The following is an 18,158-nucleotide window of genomic DNA, read 5'->3' on the forward strand; positions in this document are numbered from 1 at the left end:
ACAGCTAATATCTATGCATTAAACCAGAATCATAAATTGTCAGAAAGTCTTACTAGCATTTTTTGTACTGTTGATGCCCAAAAGGAGATATTCTTGATAATTTCAGTTCTTGGTGAAATTATTCCATTGCTTTAAGAACAAATAAAGGGATTTGGCTGTAAAGTATTGCTTAAATTTTGTGCCCAAGAAAATTTCAAATTTTAGTTGTTATGGTAACATAAACATAACAGCACAGTTTAAGGCGTCTGAGCTATATTACTTTCTTGTCCTGAGGATTGTGTTAAAGGAGCTCTGCAGCCTAAGGAAAGTGCAGATAAAGGTCAGAAGAACAGAACAAAATTTCCAGAAATGGATTGTGTGTGGAATGTACTGGTGTGAGAAGACTAATTACCCTTTCAGGACCTATATTTATTTTTGGTTTAGGTCTGTAACAGGATGGGATTGACATTGCAGCCCCTTTGATTGATTCATTGCAGCCCCTGTGGTGCTGTGCTTTTACATTTGTGGCTAGAAGGATTGGTAACGTTCCTGTTTCGGGTCTTGCTGAACCTTGCTTGCACAGCATCAAGGCTGTTGCCCCACTACCACTCTGATTCACCTTTCACTAATTCCTAGTCTTGATGAACAAGAAGAAAGGCTGTGCAAGAGATCAAGAATTTTGTTGGGTAGTTCTTTTTGTTAGCAGCTTATCTCCTCAATTTGTCCTATCCTGGTGATCTGATAGTTGACCAGAATAAATTATTTACTCTAGAAGGGAGTGAAAATGCTTAATTATCTTGAGGTTAATTAAAATGTTACGTTCCTGTCCTCATGCTAATACTCTCTTGCTGAGGTGTTTGTGTTGTTTTGAAGATGATTATTTTCCTGACCTCAGCTGAGGGGGCAAGCTTTTTCTTGGAGCATGAAATAACAAATACTGCTAAGTTGCAGAGGGGTACAAGGATTTTGCACTTAATAGCAGATGAGGAAAGTTGCTGTTAGCAGAAAATTCTTAGTTTTTTTGTTTTCTTCCCTTATATGTTACTTTTCATTCAAGAAGGTGAGTTTGATTCCTGTCCTTTTGTGCATTGCAACTCACCATATGTTGAACTGGTAAGCTCAGAGGTTCTCCTTTGTGATGTTTGTCTTGTCTTGTTGCCTGGAATTGGTGAAGAAGCTGGGAATTCAGCTCCACACAGCTAAATAGCCTGATATGTATTTACCCACTATATGACAGGGCACTTCTATACACTGAACTTGTGCTCTCTGCACTTAATCTACTTTGCTTTTTTGTTGCTTGCTGCTTTGGAAAGTATGAGCATCTCTAAGAGGCAGAATTAGGTCAAAAGGGGAGTGCTCTGAACTTGGGATGAAATGTGTAGAAATTTCTGTTGGTCTGCCAGGATTTCCTTCTGCTGGCTTGACCTGGCTCCCAAGATGTTTTGTTGCTTGTTTGTATGAGGTCAGTATAAATTATAAATATGAATCCAGAGAAGTAAAACTCCCAGCCATGGTCCATATGCTACGGCTTTATGTAATATTCCAAATACAGGATATTGAAAATAAAGACTTAATTTGAAATGGAAATAGATATTATATAAGAAGGCTGCATACAGGAAAAAGGCAGATCTGCTGCATCTGATAACAGATGTATTACTCATGCTACATGAGGTCTTAATGGCTTTAACCTGGCACCCTAGTGCAGCTAAAGGTTGAGTCTCTACATGTGAGGTAATCTCTAAATCTCTTATTGGAATGCTCATTAAATGGTTGCATGTTGGTTTTCATATCCTGTCACATTCATAAATTATGACTTCAGCTTACTAGAGATAATATGTACATTTTTAATCTGAACTTGGATTTACGTACGTGATGTTTTTTACATCATGTACATAACTAACATACAAAACTGACAAACTAGGTCACACAGTCTTGTTTCGTTTTGTATGGACATTCAGCTTTCCATTCATAAATGCAGTTGATAGCTGCAGATGGTAAAATGGTAGTGCACTTTTTTTTTGGCCTATGATGGACTTAAAACTTGGGGTTTTTAAAGTCCTGATTCAAGCCCTCATCTCCAGCCCCTCTTTTTGTTTTATTTGTGACTCTGAAAACTAACAAGTTGCATTTGGCAGTGTAATTTTCCCCTGTTCTTTCACTGTTGGAAATTTCTGTTGTATGTTCTGCATCAAGTTAACTTTCTTTGCTGGTCTTTGGATTGCTCCACTCCTATTTCATGCTGCTGTTTTGCCTAATACTTCTTATTATTTCATATCCTACACTGTTTGCTTATACATGTTCAGGTACTGGTACTCATTAACACTTGGTGGGTGAATGTGCTTAATTTGATGTATGCTTTTTTCCAAGTCGATTGCATACCTGAGAGTTAGAAAAGCAAAACTGGGCGAGATGAGTGTATAATTCCTTGAATTTATGTTTTGCTATTCTCTCTCCCATTGGTCTTCTTTCATGTGTGTAGAGTCTGTGATGGAGAGGAAAACCAGGGAAAAGGAGGGCAGTGGCAGAAGGCACCATGAATGGGACTACAAGGCAGACTAACAGCTGATTTGGGGAGAATTCAAAGACCCTAGCATCATTCTCTAGATCATCAGTAATGGATTCTGAATAAAAGTGATCTCAAAACCTGCCTCTGCAGGACTTGCTGTTCCCTCTTTCCTCTCTGAAAAGTGATCTCCAAGCTTCTATCTCCTGTTTCACCAGATTTCAGTTAGTGAAAGGACAGTTCTTCCAATCCATTTATAAGTTAAGCTTTCTGGCTAGACTTCAGTGTGAAAACTTGTGCGAGTATTTTGCAAGATTTGTGCAAAACTATTTGATTCCCTTTGTCCGTGTGTTCTTTGATAGCCTCATAGCCCTCCAGCTGGTGAACAGAGGCCATGCTGGTCTTTTCCCATCAATCTCTTAATGCTCAGTGGCCTTACTATTTATTATATAATTTGCTGTCTTACTGGGGATGGACATTTGACTTGCTGGGCTACAATCACTATGAAGATCCCTTTTACATCTTATTTTTTTCAGATGGAATTTGTATTCTGGCATGTTATTTTTACAAATATTTGTTGATGCACCTTGGCCTGCCATTTAACATTTAACACATTTGTGTTCTTTCAGAAGTATGAATGCCAGCTGGTCATGGTGTGCAAGCACATAACTGACACCTTCCAGATTCATCTAACTTATGTAGCTCCTCTGAGCTCTCTCCCCACACCTTCAGCAGTGAGGGCTGACACAAAAATCTCATGATTTCTACTGCTATGGACATACCCATGAGTGCTTCTTCCACACCTTTTCTCTGTGGGATCCTGCCACTTCTGTTGCTGGCTTCCTGATTTTGAGCACTTTTCAGAACTTTTTCTATCAGCTTTACCATTCTTTATAAAACAATGTTCCTGATGCTTTTTTAGGACTTAAAATTTCCTTTTTAGGTTGTCATATTTTGTGAGTTTTCCTCATTGATTTGCTTATTGTTCAGTGATGTCTCAACACATAATCACACATTTTGTAAATTAATGAATATCTAAGCTAACAAAAATTGAGAACTACTAAACTGTGGTGTGTGGAAAGGCTTACAGCTTAAGTAAGCTCTCCTGAAGTACCGGCCATTGTGGTGAGTTTTGAACATGGAGTATGAAACCTGAAAAACTAATACAGCAATCAGGGACATTGCAGCCAGATTCTGACAGATAGTTCCTTTTGTTTGTGATGTGTTTGATATAGATAAGCCAGTGTTTCACAGATCCTCATCTTTCTTTGTTAAGCACAAAGCATGACAAAATACTGCCATTCTTAGTTGGGACCAAATAATATTTAGGTGACACAGAAAAGACCTATTGTTAAATAGTCGTTGTGCCCATCCCCCTGTTTCATTTCTTCAAGATAAAGTGTACTTATGAAATGTGTTGCTTAGTCTTGCTTATTTCTCTTGTTTCTCAAGGGTCATATGAGCTATTCTGTCAAATCCTACTTCTGAAAGCAGAGCAAGTGTTCTTAGACAGCTGTTCAGAAATTTTCTTTTAGAAAAGAAGATCTTCAAACTAGCCTTTCATTTCAGCAGAGGGTTGAGGTTTAGTTTGCCCATGTTTCTCTGGAGACATAGTTGTGATTTTTCATGCAAGGGAGATAGCTGCAATAAGTGCTAATGCTTTTCCTTCTTGTGAAGGGTTTTGTTCCTCTCTGGGAAACAGTACAAAGGTGACCAACAGCTTTTTGAAGCAGTCTTACCCTAGACAAGCGGCTTCATATTCTCTTTTGCATTCATTTTCCAGACTTCTGTACCTGTTTTCTCCAGTCAGTGAGCAACATGGATTTTACAGGCAGCCTGCTTGAAATTTGCTAATCATCTAATAACAAAGAATATTTTAGCAAAACTGTACTTATCTGGGTTGGCAAAATAGTTTACTTTTCAACTGCTGAATTTCCATCAAGTGTGAGAGTAGGTTTCTCCATCCCTTTTTGTTTTTTAGTTGACTCCTTACTGGTGGGTTTGTTGGTTGGTTGTGTTAGTTGGATTTGGTTGGTTGGTTTGGGTTGGTGGGTTTTTGGTTTTTTTAAATCTTGGAGAATTGAGGCTAAATACTAGATTTTAAATGCTAGCCTCTGTATTTAGCTGAGGAAGCTACTAATGAAAATATACATCCCAGTAACGTAAGGTGGTCACTTAGAAACCTGAACTTCTCAAAAGTGCTAGCAGTGCTCTTGGGTTAGGATGAAAGATGTCTGACTACTGGCAGTTAAATAGCTGTCAGGGAAGAGGAAGTTAAGTGTTCTTGAAGCTCATGTGGGATATCTATGTTTCAGCCTTTAAATTAGTAAGATACAGAAATATTGGCACATATCCAGTCAAGTAACTGTGCAAATTAAAAAGAAACAGTATTGTACTTAAACTGAAATTGCATAATACTGCAGTAAAGTTTTACAGTAAGAGTGTATGCTTGTCCCAGAATACAACTACAGTTGCTACCATATAGGTCAAGATTAAAGAGATCTTCTGAAAGAACAGCCAGTGGTATCATTTATTTAAAAAGAAAGCACAATGATTTTTTTTTTTAGACAAAAGGGAGATAGACAGAAGGTTAGGATAATTAACAAAAATATGGCACTTATTTACTGAGCATAATGCTGACTGCAAATGGAAATGAATTATATGCTATGAATTTAATAGGCACTTCACTCAAAACCATGTAGTAATTTTCTGTTTTCAGGGATGTTCTTTCCGTTGACACGTTAACCTTTTATATGTGTTATTTTCACTAAAAGAGCTGTCAGATGAAATGATGAGACTTTTCTACCTAAACCTGACTTATCAATCAGAAAATCTGTACAAGAACACAAGATAGGAAAAAACCCTATGAAAACATTTACACTTGGGTCAAATTATTCCTCGTTTTTGTTGTAATAGCTGATACAAATCAAAGCAAAGAAATGTTTTTCTGAGGAGAAACTCAACATGAGGCAGTGACATGTGCTCACAGCTGAGAAAACCAGTTCTGTCCTGGGCTGCATCAAAAGCAGCGTGGGCAGCAGGGCAAGGAGGTGATTCTGCCCCTTCACTCTTGTGGGACCCTACCTGCAGTGCTGCATCAAGCCCTGGGGCCCACAGCCTCAAAATGGACATGGACCTGTTGAAAAAGGACTGGAGGAGGCCACAGAGATGCTCAGAGGGCTGGAGCACCTCTCTTACAAGGAAAGGTTGAGAGGATTGAGGTCGTTCAGCCTGGAGAGGGATCTGTAGCAACCTCATGGCTCCTTCCAGTACCTGAAGGGGCTACAAGAGAGAGCACCTTTGCAAGGGCATGTAGTGACCGGGCAAGGTAGAATGGCTGTAAACTGAAAGAGGGCAGGTTTAGATCAGGTTTAAACTGAAAGAGAGGGGTAGGTTTAGATTAGATATGAAGATGAACTTCTTCAATGTGAGGGTGATGAGGCTTGCCTAGAAAAGCTGTGGATGCCCCATCCCTTGAAGTCTTCAAAGCCAGTTTGGATGGGGTTCTGCGCAACCTGGTTTAGTTTAAGCTGTCTCTGCCCGTGGCCAGGGACTTGGAACAAGATGATCTCTAAGGTCCTTTCCAACCCAAACCATTCTGTGATTCTTTGAAAACAGATCACTTGAGCAATTTGTTCAACTCTTGAAACACAAGTCACTTAACTATAGAAACAACTGCCTGGACAATATTTCCAGTTGCTTTTGTTTTATTACTGAACACCAGCCTCTTGCATTTTTTTTATTTTTTTTTTTTAATTCCTGCAGCAGTGCTGTAATCCAGGAGTAGCTTTTTTTAATACAGTTATACATCTGGAATGAAACCGTAAAACATTCAGTCCTTGGAATAAAAGAGACATCTGCATGAAATCTGTGGTAAAGGTAGGAAGGGAGGCTAGGGAATTTTAAGTCCACAGCTGCATTCCTGGATCTACATAATCCAGATATAAATTTTTGAATAAAGTAGGAAATATCTTGTTTGCAGTACCATGTACCATACTGTGGTCAGAAACATTTTTTAAATGTATGGACAGGCTTTAAAACCATTATACTTAAATATAGCTGAGGTATTAGAGTATGTTACAAAATCTTCTGATAGATGATTTAAAATTTTAAATCTAAAATAGAATATTTTTTTTAATGGCTAAATATATAAGTCTTATAGGTTTAATAATAGAGATGAGATGAGCAGTAGATTCTCTACTTCATTTTCTAAATAAGTTTGTACAACTTGATGCATCTTGTAGCTTACGGAAGGTATTCTGGTAGGTATTATTTTATATTGACCTAGTGTGGTTTCACTGGTGAATGATGAACTCTGCTGCTTCCTATACCCATTTGAAAAATGGTCGTGAAAGCTGATCCTGAACAAAACTGTTGTTACACAATACATGTAGCTGTAGCAGTGGAAGCACAGTAGTGTTGAGGTGTCCTCGCAGTTGAGTGATGTGACAGTAAAGGTTTATTTCTGAGATGTTCTGGTCTTCCATTTTAGCCATATATTTTATGTTTTGCTTTGGGCAGATCAGATGTGGGACAGCTGTGATACAGAAGTTTGGCCACCCTAAATTCATGTGGTGCTGTATCTAAGTTAAAGTACTCTTGATTCACATTGTAGCAAAACTCTAAGTCGAAGACAAGTGTCATTAATTTAATTAATGAAAAAAGCTGTCCTGTGGAGAGATGGAGCATATTTCTTGAGTGAACAGACAGGTTCAGGATTTTAGTTCTTGAGTGAACTATTTCATTCCTGTAAATCTTTTATCCTGCTTCAGTATGTGAGGAAAATTATTGTCTTATGTGTTTCACTTCATTCTTTTTTTCTTGCCTTCCTCTCCATCAAATTTGTAGCACGTTCAATCTCTTGCAGCAGGGACTGTGGCAGTTGTTACAAGTTGCTACAGCTCTCCTTTCGGAATTATCAATGTGTTTTAGAGGTGAGGTTTGTTTCCTAGCTGCGCTGGTAATGGGCAGCAACTACAGAGGCAGGGAAATGGGCAAAGTACAAGTGTGTCTGCAGCAGGAATGTTACACCCTGCTCCCTGGTCACCCTTTCTCATGTGCTGTCATCTCCTTGTTTTGCTAAGCATGAGGATTTTGCTTGGTGTATGTGACTCTCTGGAGCATGATTTCTTTCTTAGGGTTGCTTAAAATGGTGTAAAACAAACGAGATGTTACAGGGATCTGGGCACAAGGGAGTGTGTCCTCTGCCTCCCCCTTTGGATTTCTGTGGCTGACCACAGTGGCAGCTTTTGACCATTGCCAAAAGACTGCAGTCCAAAAGGTGATGGAAGTGCTTTGCAACCTCGATCCAGAAAGGTCCAGTGTCGGTTTTGTCTTTGAGCTGATTATGAACAGATTGGCCTCTGCTGATTGAAGCAGTTTTTCTACTCAGTTTTTCTGCTTATTTCTGTATTGCAGGCTGTAGATTATTAAAAATAGAATCAAAAGAATAATATATTTTTAAGAACAATTGGATGGATTCTTGGTCTTAAAAGAAGTAAGCAAGCCAAACAGCCTTACAGTGATCTAATACTACATCAGTGATATAGTATTCACAGTAGAATGTTTTATTTTATATTTTATTTTATTACTCTTTTCTTACTAGTATTGCCATAGTTGTAAAATTATTGCCACTTCCTGAGCAGGAGAGGAACAGCATTATAGCTCATACATTTTTTAATTTTGTTTATTTGTTTCTGATGTGTAGACTATGTAATGACTGAATTAAGTGTTAAATAGATTGGAAGAGGAAAAAGACATAGCAACTTGCCAGGAAAAAAGCCCCAAAAATTGAAGATTAATTCAGGCATAAGAATGAAGGCATTTCAAAATCAAAATCTCCTATTTACTCTTAAAACCAGTGTTGCCTTTATACTATTACAGTGGCACATAACATTGAGGGGCTTCACCGATGTCACTTCCAGATGGTCAAAGAAGAACTGCTTTAAAACATTTATTCAGATGGACCCTGAATCCCTGCTGGGGCTTATTGGTAATGACCAGTGGGATAACAGGGGTGGAAACATCACCTGTGCTGAGTAAATCACATCTAATAGCATGACATTAAATTAATATTATGCTAAAGTGATGTGTGCTTTTGCTTTTCCCTCCATTTTGTTTTTTTCTTAATTCCTGAGTAAGGCCTGTGTCCACACAAATACAGTGTTCGCCCAAGTAAAATGCATTGGCAGGGGGTTCCTGAGGGATCCCCTGGCAATGCTGAGGAGGCTTCTGAGTTAAGGGTGTAATACATTTGGGTCAGCTCTGGTGGCTTCTCTGGAAACTTACCATATGTTAACAGTGTATACATGTAAAATGCCCTTCCTGCATGATCACCGGAGAGAAAGATTCTTTTCAAACATCTATCTGGAAGTACTGGAGAAGATAATCTGGTAAATTGGGGGAGTTGGACACCTAATCACGATTTCTAACTGGCCAAAGGACTCAAAGACCAACAGAGAATAGTGTAGCAGCTGTTGGGGGGTGTTGGTATGGTTTTTGACAGGTGATGTTAAAAGGGGAACAAGTTGAATACGGCATCTTATTGGTCTTACTTGTCAAAATTAATTTGTATTTATGCTGTCTGATACAATTTGAAGAAAGTCCAAGAATTTATAAACTCTGTGAATGCTGCAGTAAGATTCAGACTTTGCTGATTTTGCTGATTTTCTTCATGGCCAGGTACTGTTACTAGCTAGTTGTTACGGTTTTTTCAGTTTAAATTTGTTAAAAGATTTTTTGAAAACTGACGGTACAGCTGTAGTGACTTTTCTCTCCCTGTTCATTAGAGCAAGCGTCATGTCTAATTGAATTAGGTATCTAATGAATGTAGAAATAATTTTGGTTTTCTTCTAAAAGATGCGTATTAATAAAATGTAGATATGTTAAAAAATTAATACTTAAAATGATGAAATACAAGTTCTCTGCATCTTGATACCAAACAGAAGACTGTCAAGAGTTCTCTAAATTAATTTTGGATTCATATGCTGCAATAGTTTGGGCCGTAGGTTTTTTAAGAGGTAAGAGGATATCAGCTGATTGAAAGATTTCTGGTGGTGAAGAAAATAAGACAATATTTGGCAACTACTTTCAGTAAAAAAAACTTCAGTTGCATTTTCTTAATTTAAATGTATTATTTTTATCTTCTAGATTGAAGAGTTTGCATTTTATTTTGCCGTTTATATGTGTGGTTATATATCCATGGGTATTCACATAGCATAGGATTCTTTTATTCTAAACTTGACATTGGTAAGACCAATAGACCCCAAGACAGTATTTCCAAATAAAGTCCATAAACAGGCAGCATGGAAGCTTACACACAGGTGCTTTTACAGAAATATAACAAATGGGGCCTTAATGGGGAGAGGGGAAATTAACAAAAGAGAGCAAATTTACTCCTATAGGTGTCAAAGGAACCTGCCTTTCTCAGCGGACTGGAGGTTTTATGCAGTTATGTTAAACGTGTTTCCTTCTCTTGCTCTGACTTCCCCTGTCTCCATGCTCTGTTTTCTAGTGTATCACACAGAATGAGATACCAGGGTACATAATAAGCTGTGGATGGGTTTCCAGCTGATATAATTGGGTTGTAGAGGCACTGCTCTGCTTGTCTGTCTCTTTTTGTGAGGTTTTATTATTCTAGTACCAATCTCCTAAGCAGCCTTGAAAGAAGTACTGCTGTTGTTTATAAAACCAATGAGTTTGCAGTGTTTGGAGGGCTTCAGAAGTGTATCGTGGAGAGGAAAAAGAATGCCCTGTAGCATTTAATGTGACTTGGTGAGCAGCCTGTCAATTAAGAGTTGAAAAAAAATCAATTTAGAATGACCAGCAAGTCACGGAAAAAATAAAGCAGGCCTCAAGGTTTAAACTCTTGGTGCATGTTTTATCCAGCTGTGCGCTCTAGTCAGTCTTCACAAGTTTATCTTCTAATGTAGCAGAATAATCCTGTAGTAGAAAACCAAAGTATATTGCTCTGGTACACTCAGCATTTCTGAGAACACAGCAGTTACAACAGCTGTTTCTCTTAGGAAATATTTCAACTACACTGGAATCCCAAGGTATTTTTTGGTGGCTCTTTTGGAAGTATTCTTTCCTCAGTGGATGCCACACAGAAGTCACGGTGCTTCTTTTTGGCACTGACCTGCTGGTGCCCTCATTTTTCATGGAAGAGAGAAATCAAAGTATTGAGTAAGCCAGGTGTTTACGTATTACACAGAGCTCTGTTCAAGTGGATGTGCCTAGGCATAGCCACTGTCCAGATCTTGAAATAATTTGGAACACTCCACAGTACATGCATTCATTTTTCATGCTTTGTGTTCTAAATTGTAGCTTTGCTATGAGGGTTTTTGACTACAGAAGTTAATTGTTTATAATTGATACACTTGGTGTGTAATTTCTAACACAGAAAAGTAAGTCTTATTTGTAATTAATGTAGTTTGAAAACTAAGGTTGCTGTAGTCCATAGATGAGCATTATTTAATTCTTTGAAGCTTCAAGGTGTAGGCAATGCCTCATGCAATTTGTGGATCCTGCAATACCTCTTCGGAAGTGCTCAACCCTTAATAGCTATTCCTCTTTTCAGTTCTGTGTAATAGAAGTGTATCAGAAATTCAGTAACTTTTCTTAGACTTCAGTGTTTGACCAATCAGTTGATTAGTTCAGTGTAAATAAAACGAGGAATTTAAAAACAAATAAATTCAGTCACAGTGAAACACTTTTTACTATTAACTTGGTAAGGTAAGTTTGGTTGTATTTTTTAATACTTGTATCATATGGAGTAGTCTAAAACATTCCACAGAGGTAATATCAGAGCAAATAGGCCTTACAGAAAATTTTAAATTCTATTTACTTAAAATTTCTCAGAAATGGAAACAAATCTCCTAGTTCCAAACACAGGGATCAGTTATATATTGATAATTTTTTGTTCAGCATTAACAGGGATTTGTTTTTTTTAGTTTGTTGTCAATTATTTTTGCAGGCTGATCCAAAAGAGCTGATTCAGATGGTCACAAAGCATGTTAGTCAGTATGCCCATGCAGACTGGCCTGAAGAAATCACCACTTTGATAAATCTGCTGCATTACTACAATGAAAGACTGCTTGACTTCACTCAAGCTCAGACTCTGCAAGGACTTGGTAAAGGAGTGGATGTGCAGAGATTTACAGCAGATGCACAGTACAAGAGAGAAACAATACTAGGATTGGCAGAGTAAGTAATGTCTCTTAGGTTTGTTTTCTCTATTTTAGAATGGAATTGCTTTAAGCTTTAAATTAGGAGAGTAAATTGAAAGTACTGCTGACCTTTAGAGAGCTAATTTACTTGCTTTGGAGATTTACACTGTACTGCTACTACAGTTGGAGCTTTTTCTGTGTAACTACTCTACTTAAATGAAATGTTGCTCAAATAAATGTATTTATAATTGAATCTATAACTCTTCATTTACTAACTGCTAATATTAAAGTTAATAAGGGATTAATGAAAGCAGAGCATAGGTGAAGGTTTGTCTCTTTCATCTCTTGTAAATCTGTCCTAGCAATCTATTAGGGTATGCCCATGCATCAAAATTTGGAATGAACTATAGTTTAAAAAAAAAAAGTTATTAAAGTCTATCTTATTCTTAATAATTTAAACTGCTGTATATCACTATATTTTTTTTCTTGTAGTCATTTGGAAGTACTTCACTCCATATGTTCTGATATTTAGCATGCTTTTATCTCACCTTTCAGAAATCCAGAAGAGAAAAATTGAAAGATATAGGATAGTACTTTTCATTTAAAAAAAAACCCACTCTAATTAATATCTGCATGCAGGTACTTCAAGCTGTGAGCAAGTTGTGACTTATGTTTTAGGGACAGTCACAGCTGAATAGTTGACAGACTGTCAAAGGAAGGGTTCTCTGCCGTAAGAAGCTTTAAATATAATCTCAGATTTTAAACTGATGTTTGCATAAAGCTTTTGAAGAGCATATTTAAATATTTTCAGTTTTCCACATGTGTAGGTACTCATAGCTACAGTTCCAATAGAAATTTGCTACTAAATGGAATTGCTGTACTGGAGTAGTTGTATAAGGTCAGGTTTTGAACACTAAGCTGATGCTTTACATCTGTGAAATCTGTACCTGCACAGATTTTGTCACTGCATTCATAAAAATGGCTTGTAATCATCTCTTAGTGTTTCCATTAGAATTACCTGCTTCATATATATTGTTATTAAGCACATATATCTAGTGTGTCACTAGGTTACATCTCGATGACTACCTACAGCAACTTCAATACAAGCAGTCTTCTGTTATTACAGATACTTTGATTGCAGCAGGGTTAGTTACGTTGTCACCCAAGAGTTCATAGATACTGTCTCTTGTAAAATAAAGTAAATATGAAGAGAAAGTTCATTATAATAAGTAGAGGTAAAAACACAATATGAAAGGGTTAGAAGAAGTGTGTGAATGAGAGTGGCACTTCCATATTGGGCAGTTGCAAAGATGCAGTTAATTACTTGTTCAGCTTGCAATTTCTTGCTTTAATCTTCTCAGTGGAGTCTTAATCTGCATTTTCTAATGAAAAAGATGCACAAATTCAATGTAATTGTGTAGTGTATTTGTTCTTATGTTTTAATTAAGTGCCTCATGTTTTTTAATCTTTTATGAAGTGCTGTTTGAAGGAACAACACCTGGAAAAGATTGCATCTTATTTACAAAACAGCTTTGTACTAGAAGGAGCAATTTGCTAAAACTACCTAACCAGTAGTTGTCTGTTCTTACCTTCTGTATTTGGTATATATCTTTGGGGGCTGTTGTTTATTGGGTTTGCACCAGTCTTGGTGAAACAACACCAAAATCCATTCCAAGTGTGCCTCTGCTGGAGCCTTCAGTGAGGGTTCCTTTGGGCTCACACTGACAGGCAGTCAGGGCTGGGCAAGAAAAGGGGTGTGTAAAAGTAAGTTAAAAGATTCTTTGCAAGGTAATGGACTTTTTTTTTCAGCTTTTCATTGTGCAACAGCTGCTTGTTTTTATTGTTATCTTGACAATTAATAAATTGATTGTACTGTTCTTCATTTATATGGTATCATTTCCTTAAACCACCATTGCCTTAGGCTGCTGCTGCATGCCACTCTTAGACAGGAAGGGAGGATTGTGGAATAGCTTCTAAAGTTGCAGGAGGAATGGATCCCACTGGTTCCAGGAGCCACTCCTTTTTTGTATGATTGACTGGATTATTTTGCAACTAAAGCATTCATACCATCTTCCTCTTTCACTCAATCACAGAATGGCTGAGCTTGGAAGGGGCCTCTGGAGGTCATCTTGCCCAACCTCCCTGCTCAGGCCGATCCACTCAAGTATTCACATTAAATACATTTGAAAGAACTTGTTCATGACAGGCCTGTTAGGAAATAATTACACTTAGATTGTATTTTGTTTGGAATTATCCTGAATAGAAAAGATGCAACCCAAGCAAAGTAAAACTAAAAATCCCAGCATTTGCCTTAATAGTATTGCTTCTATGCCAGCCTAGGAACCTCTATTGGTTTCTGTTGGAACCATACTAGACTGGATTAGTAAAGATTAGTATGACATTAACTATAGCCTTTCATATTTTCCCATATTCTCCATCTATTGTTGTGTCAAACGGATTAGGCACTAACAGAAAAGCAGTTTTAAATATCTTAGGACAGAGTGAGCTGGACGTCTTCGCACCTTTTAGTCCTATAGGAGCGTTTCTGTCTATGAACTACTAGGAAGAGCTTTTGAGGATTTATATACCAGTTATGCTAAAACAATGTAGGTGTTGCAACTAAATCAAATAAATGCTAACGGTGTCAAGTGACATACTTCATCACTTTGTAATTTAAATTAAATGAAAGCTGAGATTTTTGCCTTTTGCACAGGGTTGAGTAGAAGTTGCCACTGAGAACCAGTGTTTGTGGCATAGGTTCCTATCTTGGAAATAACTCTGTAGTTATTTTCTTGTCATTTTTTTCCCAAATGGAGCACCAAGTATAAGTAAATGCAGGAAGACATACTTAATGTATTTTTATTAAAAAATTTTTGTTGTGTTCTTTTTTTATGAAAAAATAATAATAAAAAGAAATAATGAGTTTTCTAATGTAAGGGGTTTTTTTTTTGTTATGTATCATAGAGCTTAACATAACTTTTCCTTATTTTTTCTCATGTCTGTCCTCAACCAGGACACTTGAAGAAAATGTCTATAAAATTGCTATTTCTTTGGCTCAGCGATACAGTGTTCCACTTTGGGAAGTTTACATGACCCATCTGGAATTTTTATTCACTGACAGTGGGTAAGTTTTCTCCTCTGCAAATGCACATACAATTCTGTTACACAGAAATAAATGGTAATTTATGACAGAATTGCATTATATTGGGGGTGGAGTTTGGGTTGTGTGTTCATTTTGTGTTCATTTGTCTTGTGTTGGGATAGTATGGGAATTTTTGTCTTTTCTACGTAATGCTTCTGCAATCAGCCTTGAAAACTGGTGTTGCAGCCAAGGTTAAAAGTCCATATACGTCTTACTGTTCTTCAGAGTATTCCAGGACTTTTGTTTCAGTGTTCAGATTTCCACAACTTTGAATGTTTAGTTCTCTCTTCCAGTACCAACTTATCCTGTAGTTACTCTTACAGTCCATATGGTATATCCTGAAATTGGATAGTTTCTCAATCTTTTTGCATTTTGCTCTTTATTGATATCTATTCTACATACTAGAGGTAATAAATATATTGGAGCTCCCTATTCATATCATGCATCTCTTCATCTCAGTTTCAATTTTTGATAGAAGCACACTTTTTCTGTTAATTATGTTTTACTGAAACTGTTCTAGCCTACAAGATTATAGCCAACCAAACCTGGAGCTGCTGTGGCATAAGGGGAGGAGTGCTTATAGTCTCTATTCCAAAGTGGCTTCAGGGCCTTTATTTTTTATTTAATTTATTTTAACCTCTTACATCATGTCAGGCAATTTTTTCCTACTGAAAGTGGAATAAACCCATTTGATGGAAGACCAAGCTACTTGCCTGAATAGCACGTGCAGATGACAGTGATGTAGGACTCCTTGTGTAATGCAGCAGCTCTTATCTACTGTTCTGACAGACATGATCAGACTAATTTGGTTTGTTTCAAGTGTTAAATTCTTAAACCACCTTTAGCTTGCAGTAGTGTTTATACATCTCTTAACATTAACTATCAATTAAAAAGCATTAAAACATTGTATAAAATATGAGGGATAAAAAACAAAGCCTGGTGAATTGTCTGGAGAAGATGAAGTAATGTTCTGAGATTTTCTTCACTTCCTCCAGAAAACAGAAGTCATACCCTCTAAATTTTGATGCTGCTAAATTATTTACTGCTTTAAACAAAACAGTCAGGATATAAACGTGGCAGCACTGGGGTGAAAGAGTCAGCTGCCTTCTCTGTGACTAGAATATTGTCTAAGGTGTTTTGAAACAGTTTTCAATCGTTTTCTTTGTTCTTGTCCTCCATGAGTTAGTATTCATAGAATTCTGAAATCACAGAAGTACAGAGTAACCATATTCTCCCTAGTGAAAATCAAAAAAAGTCTTAAAAGTTGATGTATAATAGCATAATAAGCTGCTGAGCATGTTTTCATTGTATTGTAATCTCATTTTAAAAATGATTGACAGCAAATGATCATTACAGTATATTTGAGTCTTGGGATTATGGCATTAATAATACATGTTTCATTATGCATTCGTTCTGAACTGAAATGAAGTTTATTCTAAGACTTAATCTCTTTAACCAAATATGCAGTATTTCTGTAAGCCACTTTACATAAGGAGAAGCTCAGAAGAGCTTCAGTTTGTATTAACATAGTTTGTATTAACTATTTCTTTGATTACTGATGACAAAGAATTATGACTTTTTTTGTGGAATATGAGTCTGAAAATTGTTCAGAATGGCATATTATAAAAATTAAGTGGAAATTTAGTTACTTCTTTTGAGGAATCAGATCACATTTGATTATCAAAACTCTATAAAATGCAACTTATTATTTCAGCAACATGAAATTTTGCTTGTCTATCACAGAACCTCGTGTTCTGGAACAACACCATAAACTCTTCCTATCCACAATCAGCCGTGCCCTAAAAACACACTGCAAACATCTGCCAATCTTGTTCATATAATTTAATAATATAATTTAATTTAATTAAGGTTGTGTTTGTGGTATTTGCTGTAACAAAATAATCTTAAAAAATAAACGGAGACATTTTACTTGGATGTTAAAGAGAAACACTAACAGCATATATATTTGGGGAGGGAAATGATGAAATTCTAATTTAATCAGTTTTAAAGGTAAAGGAGAATCGAATGGTATTAGAAGACATCGGATTTCCAAATGAAATGTACTATCTAATGTGCCATATGATTGAACTCTGGGGGGGACTTGAGGTAGGAATCGTCCGTAGGTTACTTCCTTCCTCAGATTTAGGTAAAACTTTCAGTTGAGAAAGATATAAACTTAAGATGATATGTACTCATTTTTCTCCCAGCTAAGGGAAAAAGGAGTGATTATCTTTTCTGTAGTCAGCTGGAGGTGTCTGAATTCATGCTGTGAAAGAGCTAATGTATTCTTTTCAAAAGATTCAGGAAAGAATTTCCTGAAGCAGTGAGACTGACTGAGGTCAACCCAAGGCTTACTGATATTTTCATAAGCTTTCATGGATGACAGTTTGAGAAGCAACTTGTTAAACTGTCAAAGTCTTGGTAAACTTTCCTAAATGTGAATATTAGTGCCAAATAGATTAATTGCTGGGCAAGAACAAATTTTCAGTGATATCAAGGTGTGCACACGTACTCATCAGCTACAGAAACAGAATATAATGGATTGGGAAAGCTTCTAATCGGGCAGTAGGATCTTCGAGCAGGATTCAGCCACAAGTGGTTGGTTCTTTTGTTTAATAAAGTCTTCCTTTACACTGGATGTATTTTTCCTTTTAGATATAGCTATATTCACAGATATGAAATTCTGATTTGAATTCCACTTCAGTATTCATAATCCTTAATCTGCATGTCCAAGCTAACAGGTAACTGGATTGGGAAATAAAAGAGTTGCTTAGCTTTTGCTTATAGAGCGTACAGTTATCTAAATGCTTGTGAGTGAGACCATAAAGAGAGGAAAGGATTGTCCTGTCTCCCGGGTGTACAGTTGTATGAGTCTTTCATGGCACATCCAGGCCTTTAAGCAAAAGTTATTTCTGAACACAGGTTATCAACACTGGAAATTGAAGAAAGAGCACAAAGTCTTGGTCTATTTGAGGTTTTGAAAACCAGTCCTGAAACCTTTCATGAACACATGGCTAAATATGTTTACCCAAGTATTGAAGGCCAGGATCACCAGCGGTTGCTTTACTATTTCACACTCCTGGAAAACTGTGGCTGCTCAGAAGTCATGAACCATACTCTTAAACCTGAAACTCACATCCGGCTCCTGAAAAAATTCAAAGCAGTTGCACCAGGTAGGAGAGTCATTTTTTGTTTTCTTTATAACTGTATTTATTTTTTTGTTATGTAAGTATTGGCATGATTATACTTAGCTAGTTTATGTTTTCAAGGTAATAGCTTTTTTCTGTGAGCAAAGGAGATGAATAAAATTAATATAGCCATAAGTTTCTTCTGTTTGTTTTACTGGAAATTTATTTGATCACAGCAA

General features: G+C 36.8%; 1 protein-coding gene across 2 annotated transcripts in view; it reads left to right on the top strand.

Moving 5' to 3' along the window:
* The window catches only part of NBAS (NBAS subunit of NRZ tethering complex), a 161,350-nt gene that overhangs the window by 83,994 nt on the left and 59,198 nt on the right, over window positions 1–18,158 (top strand). For both annotated transcript variants that reach the window (XM_058834123.1, XM_058834124.1), the window contains 3 exons: window positions 11,457–11,686; window positions 14,663–14,773; window positions 17,714–17,964. In XM_058834123.1, coding sequence (XP_058690106.1) covers window positions 11,457–11,686; window positions 14,663–14,773; window positions 17,714–17,964 — 592 coding nt within the window. The remainder of the gene's footprint in view (window positions 1–11,456; window positions 11,687–14,662; window positions 14,774–17,713; window positions 17,965–18,158) is intronic.

The sequence above is a fragment of the Poecile atricapillus genome, chromosome 3 (genome assembly GCF_030490865.1).
Source record: "Poecile atricapillus isolate bPoeAtr1 chromosome 3, bPoeAtr1.hap1, whole genome shotgun sequence".
In the NCBI taxonomy this organism is placed as follows: Eukaryota; Metazoa; Chordata; class Aves; order Passeriformes; family Paridae; genus Poecile; species Poecile atricapillus.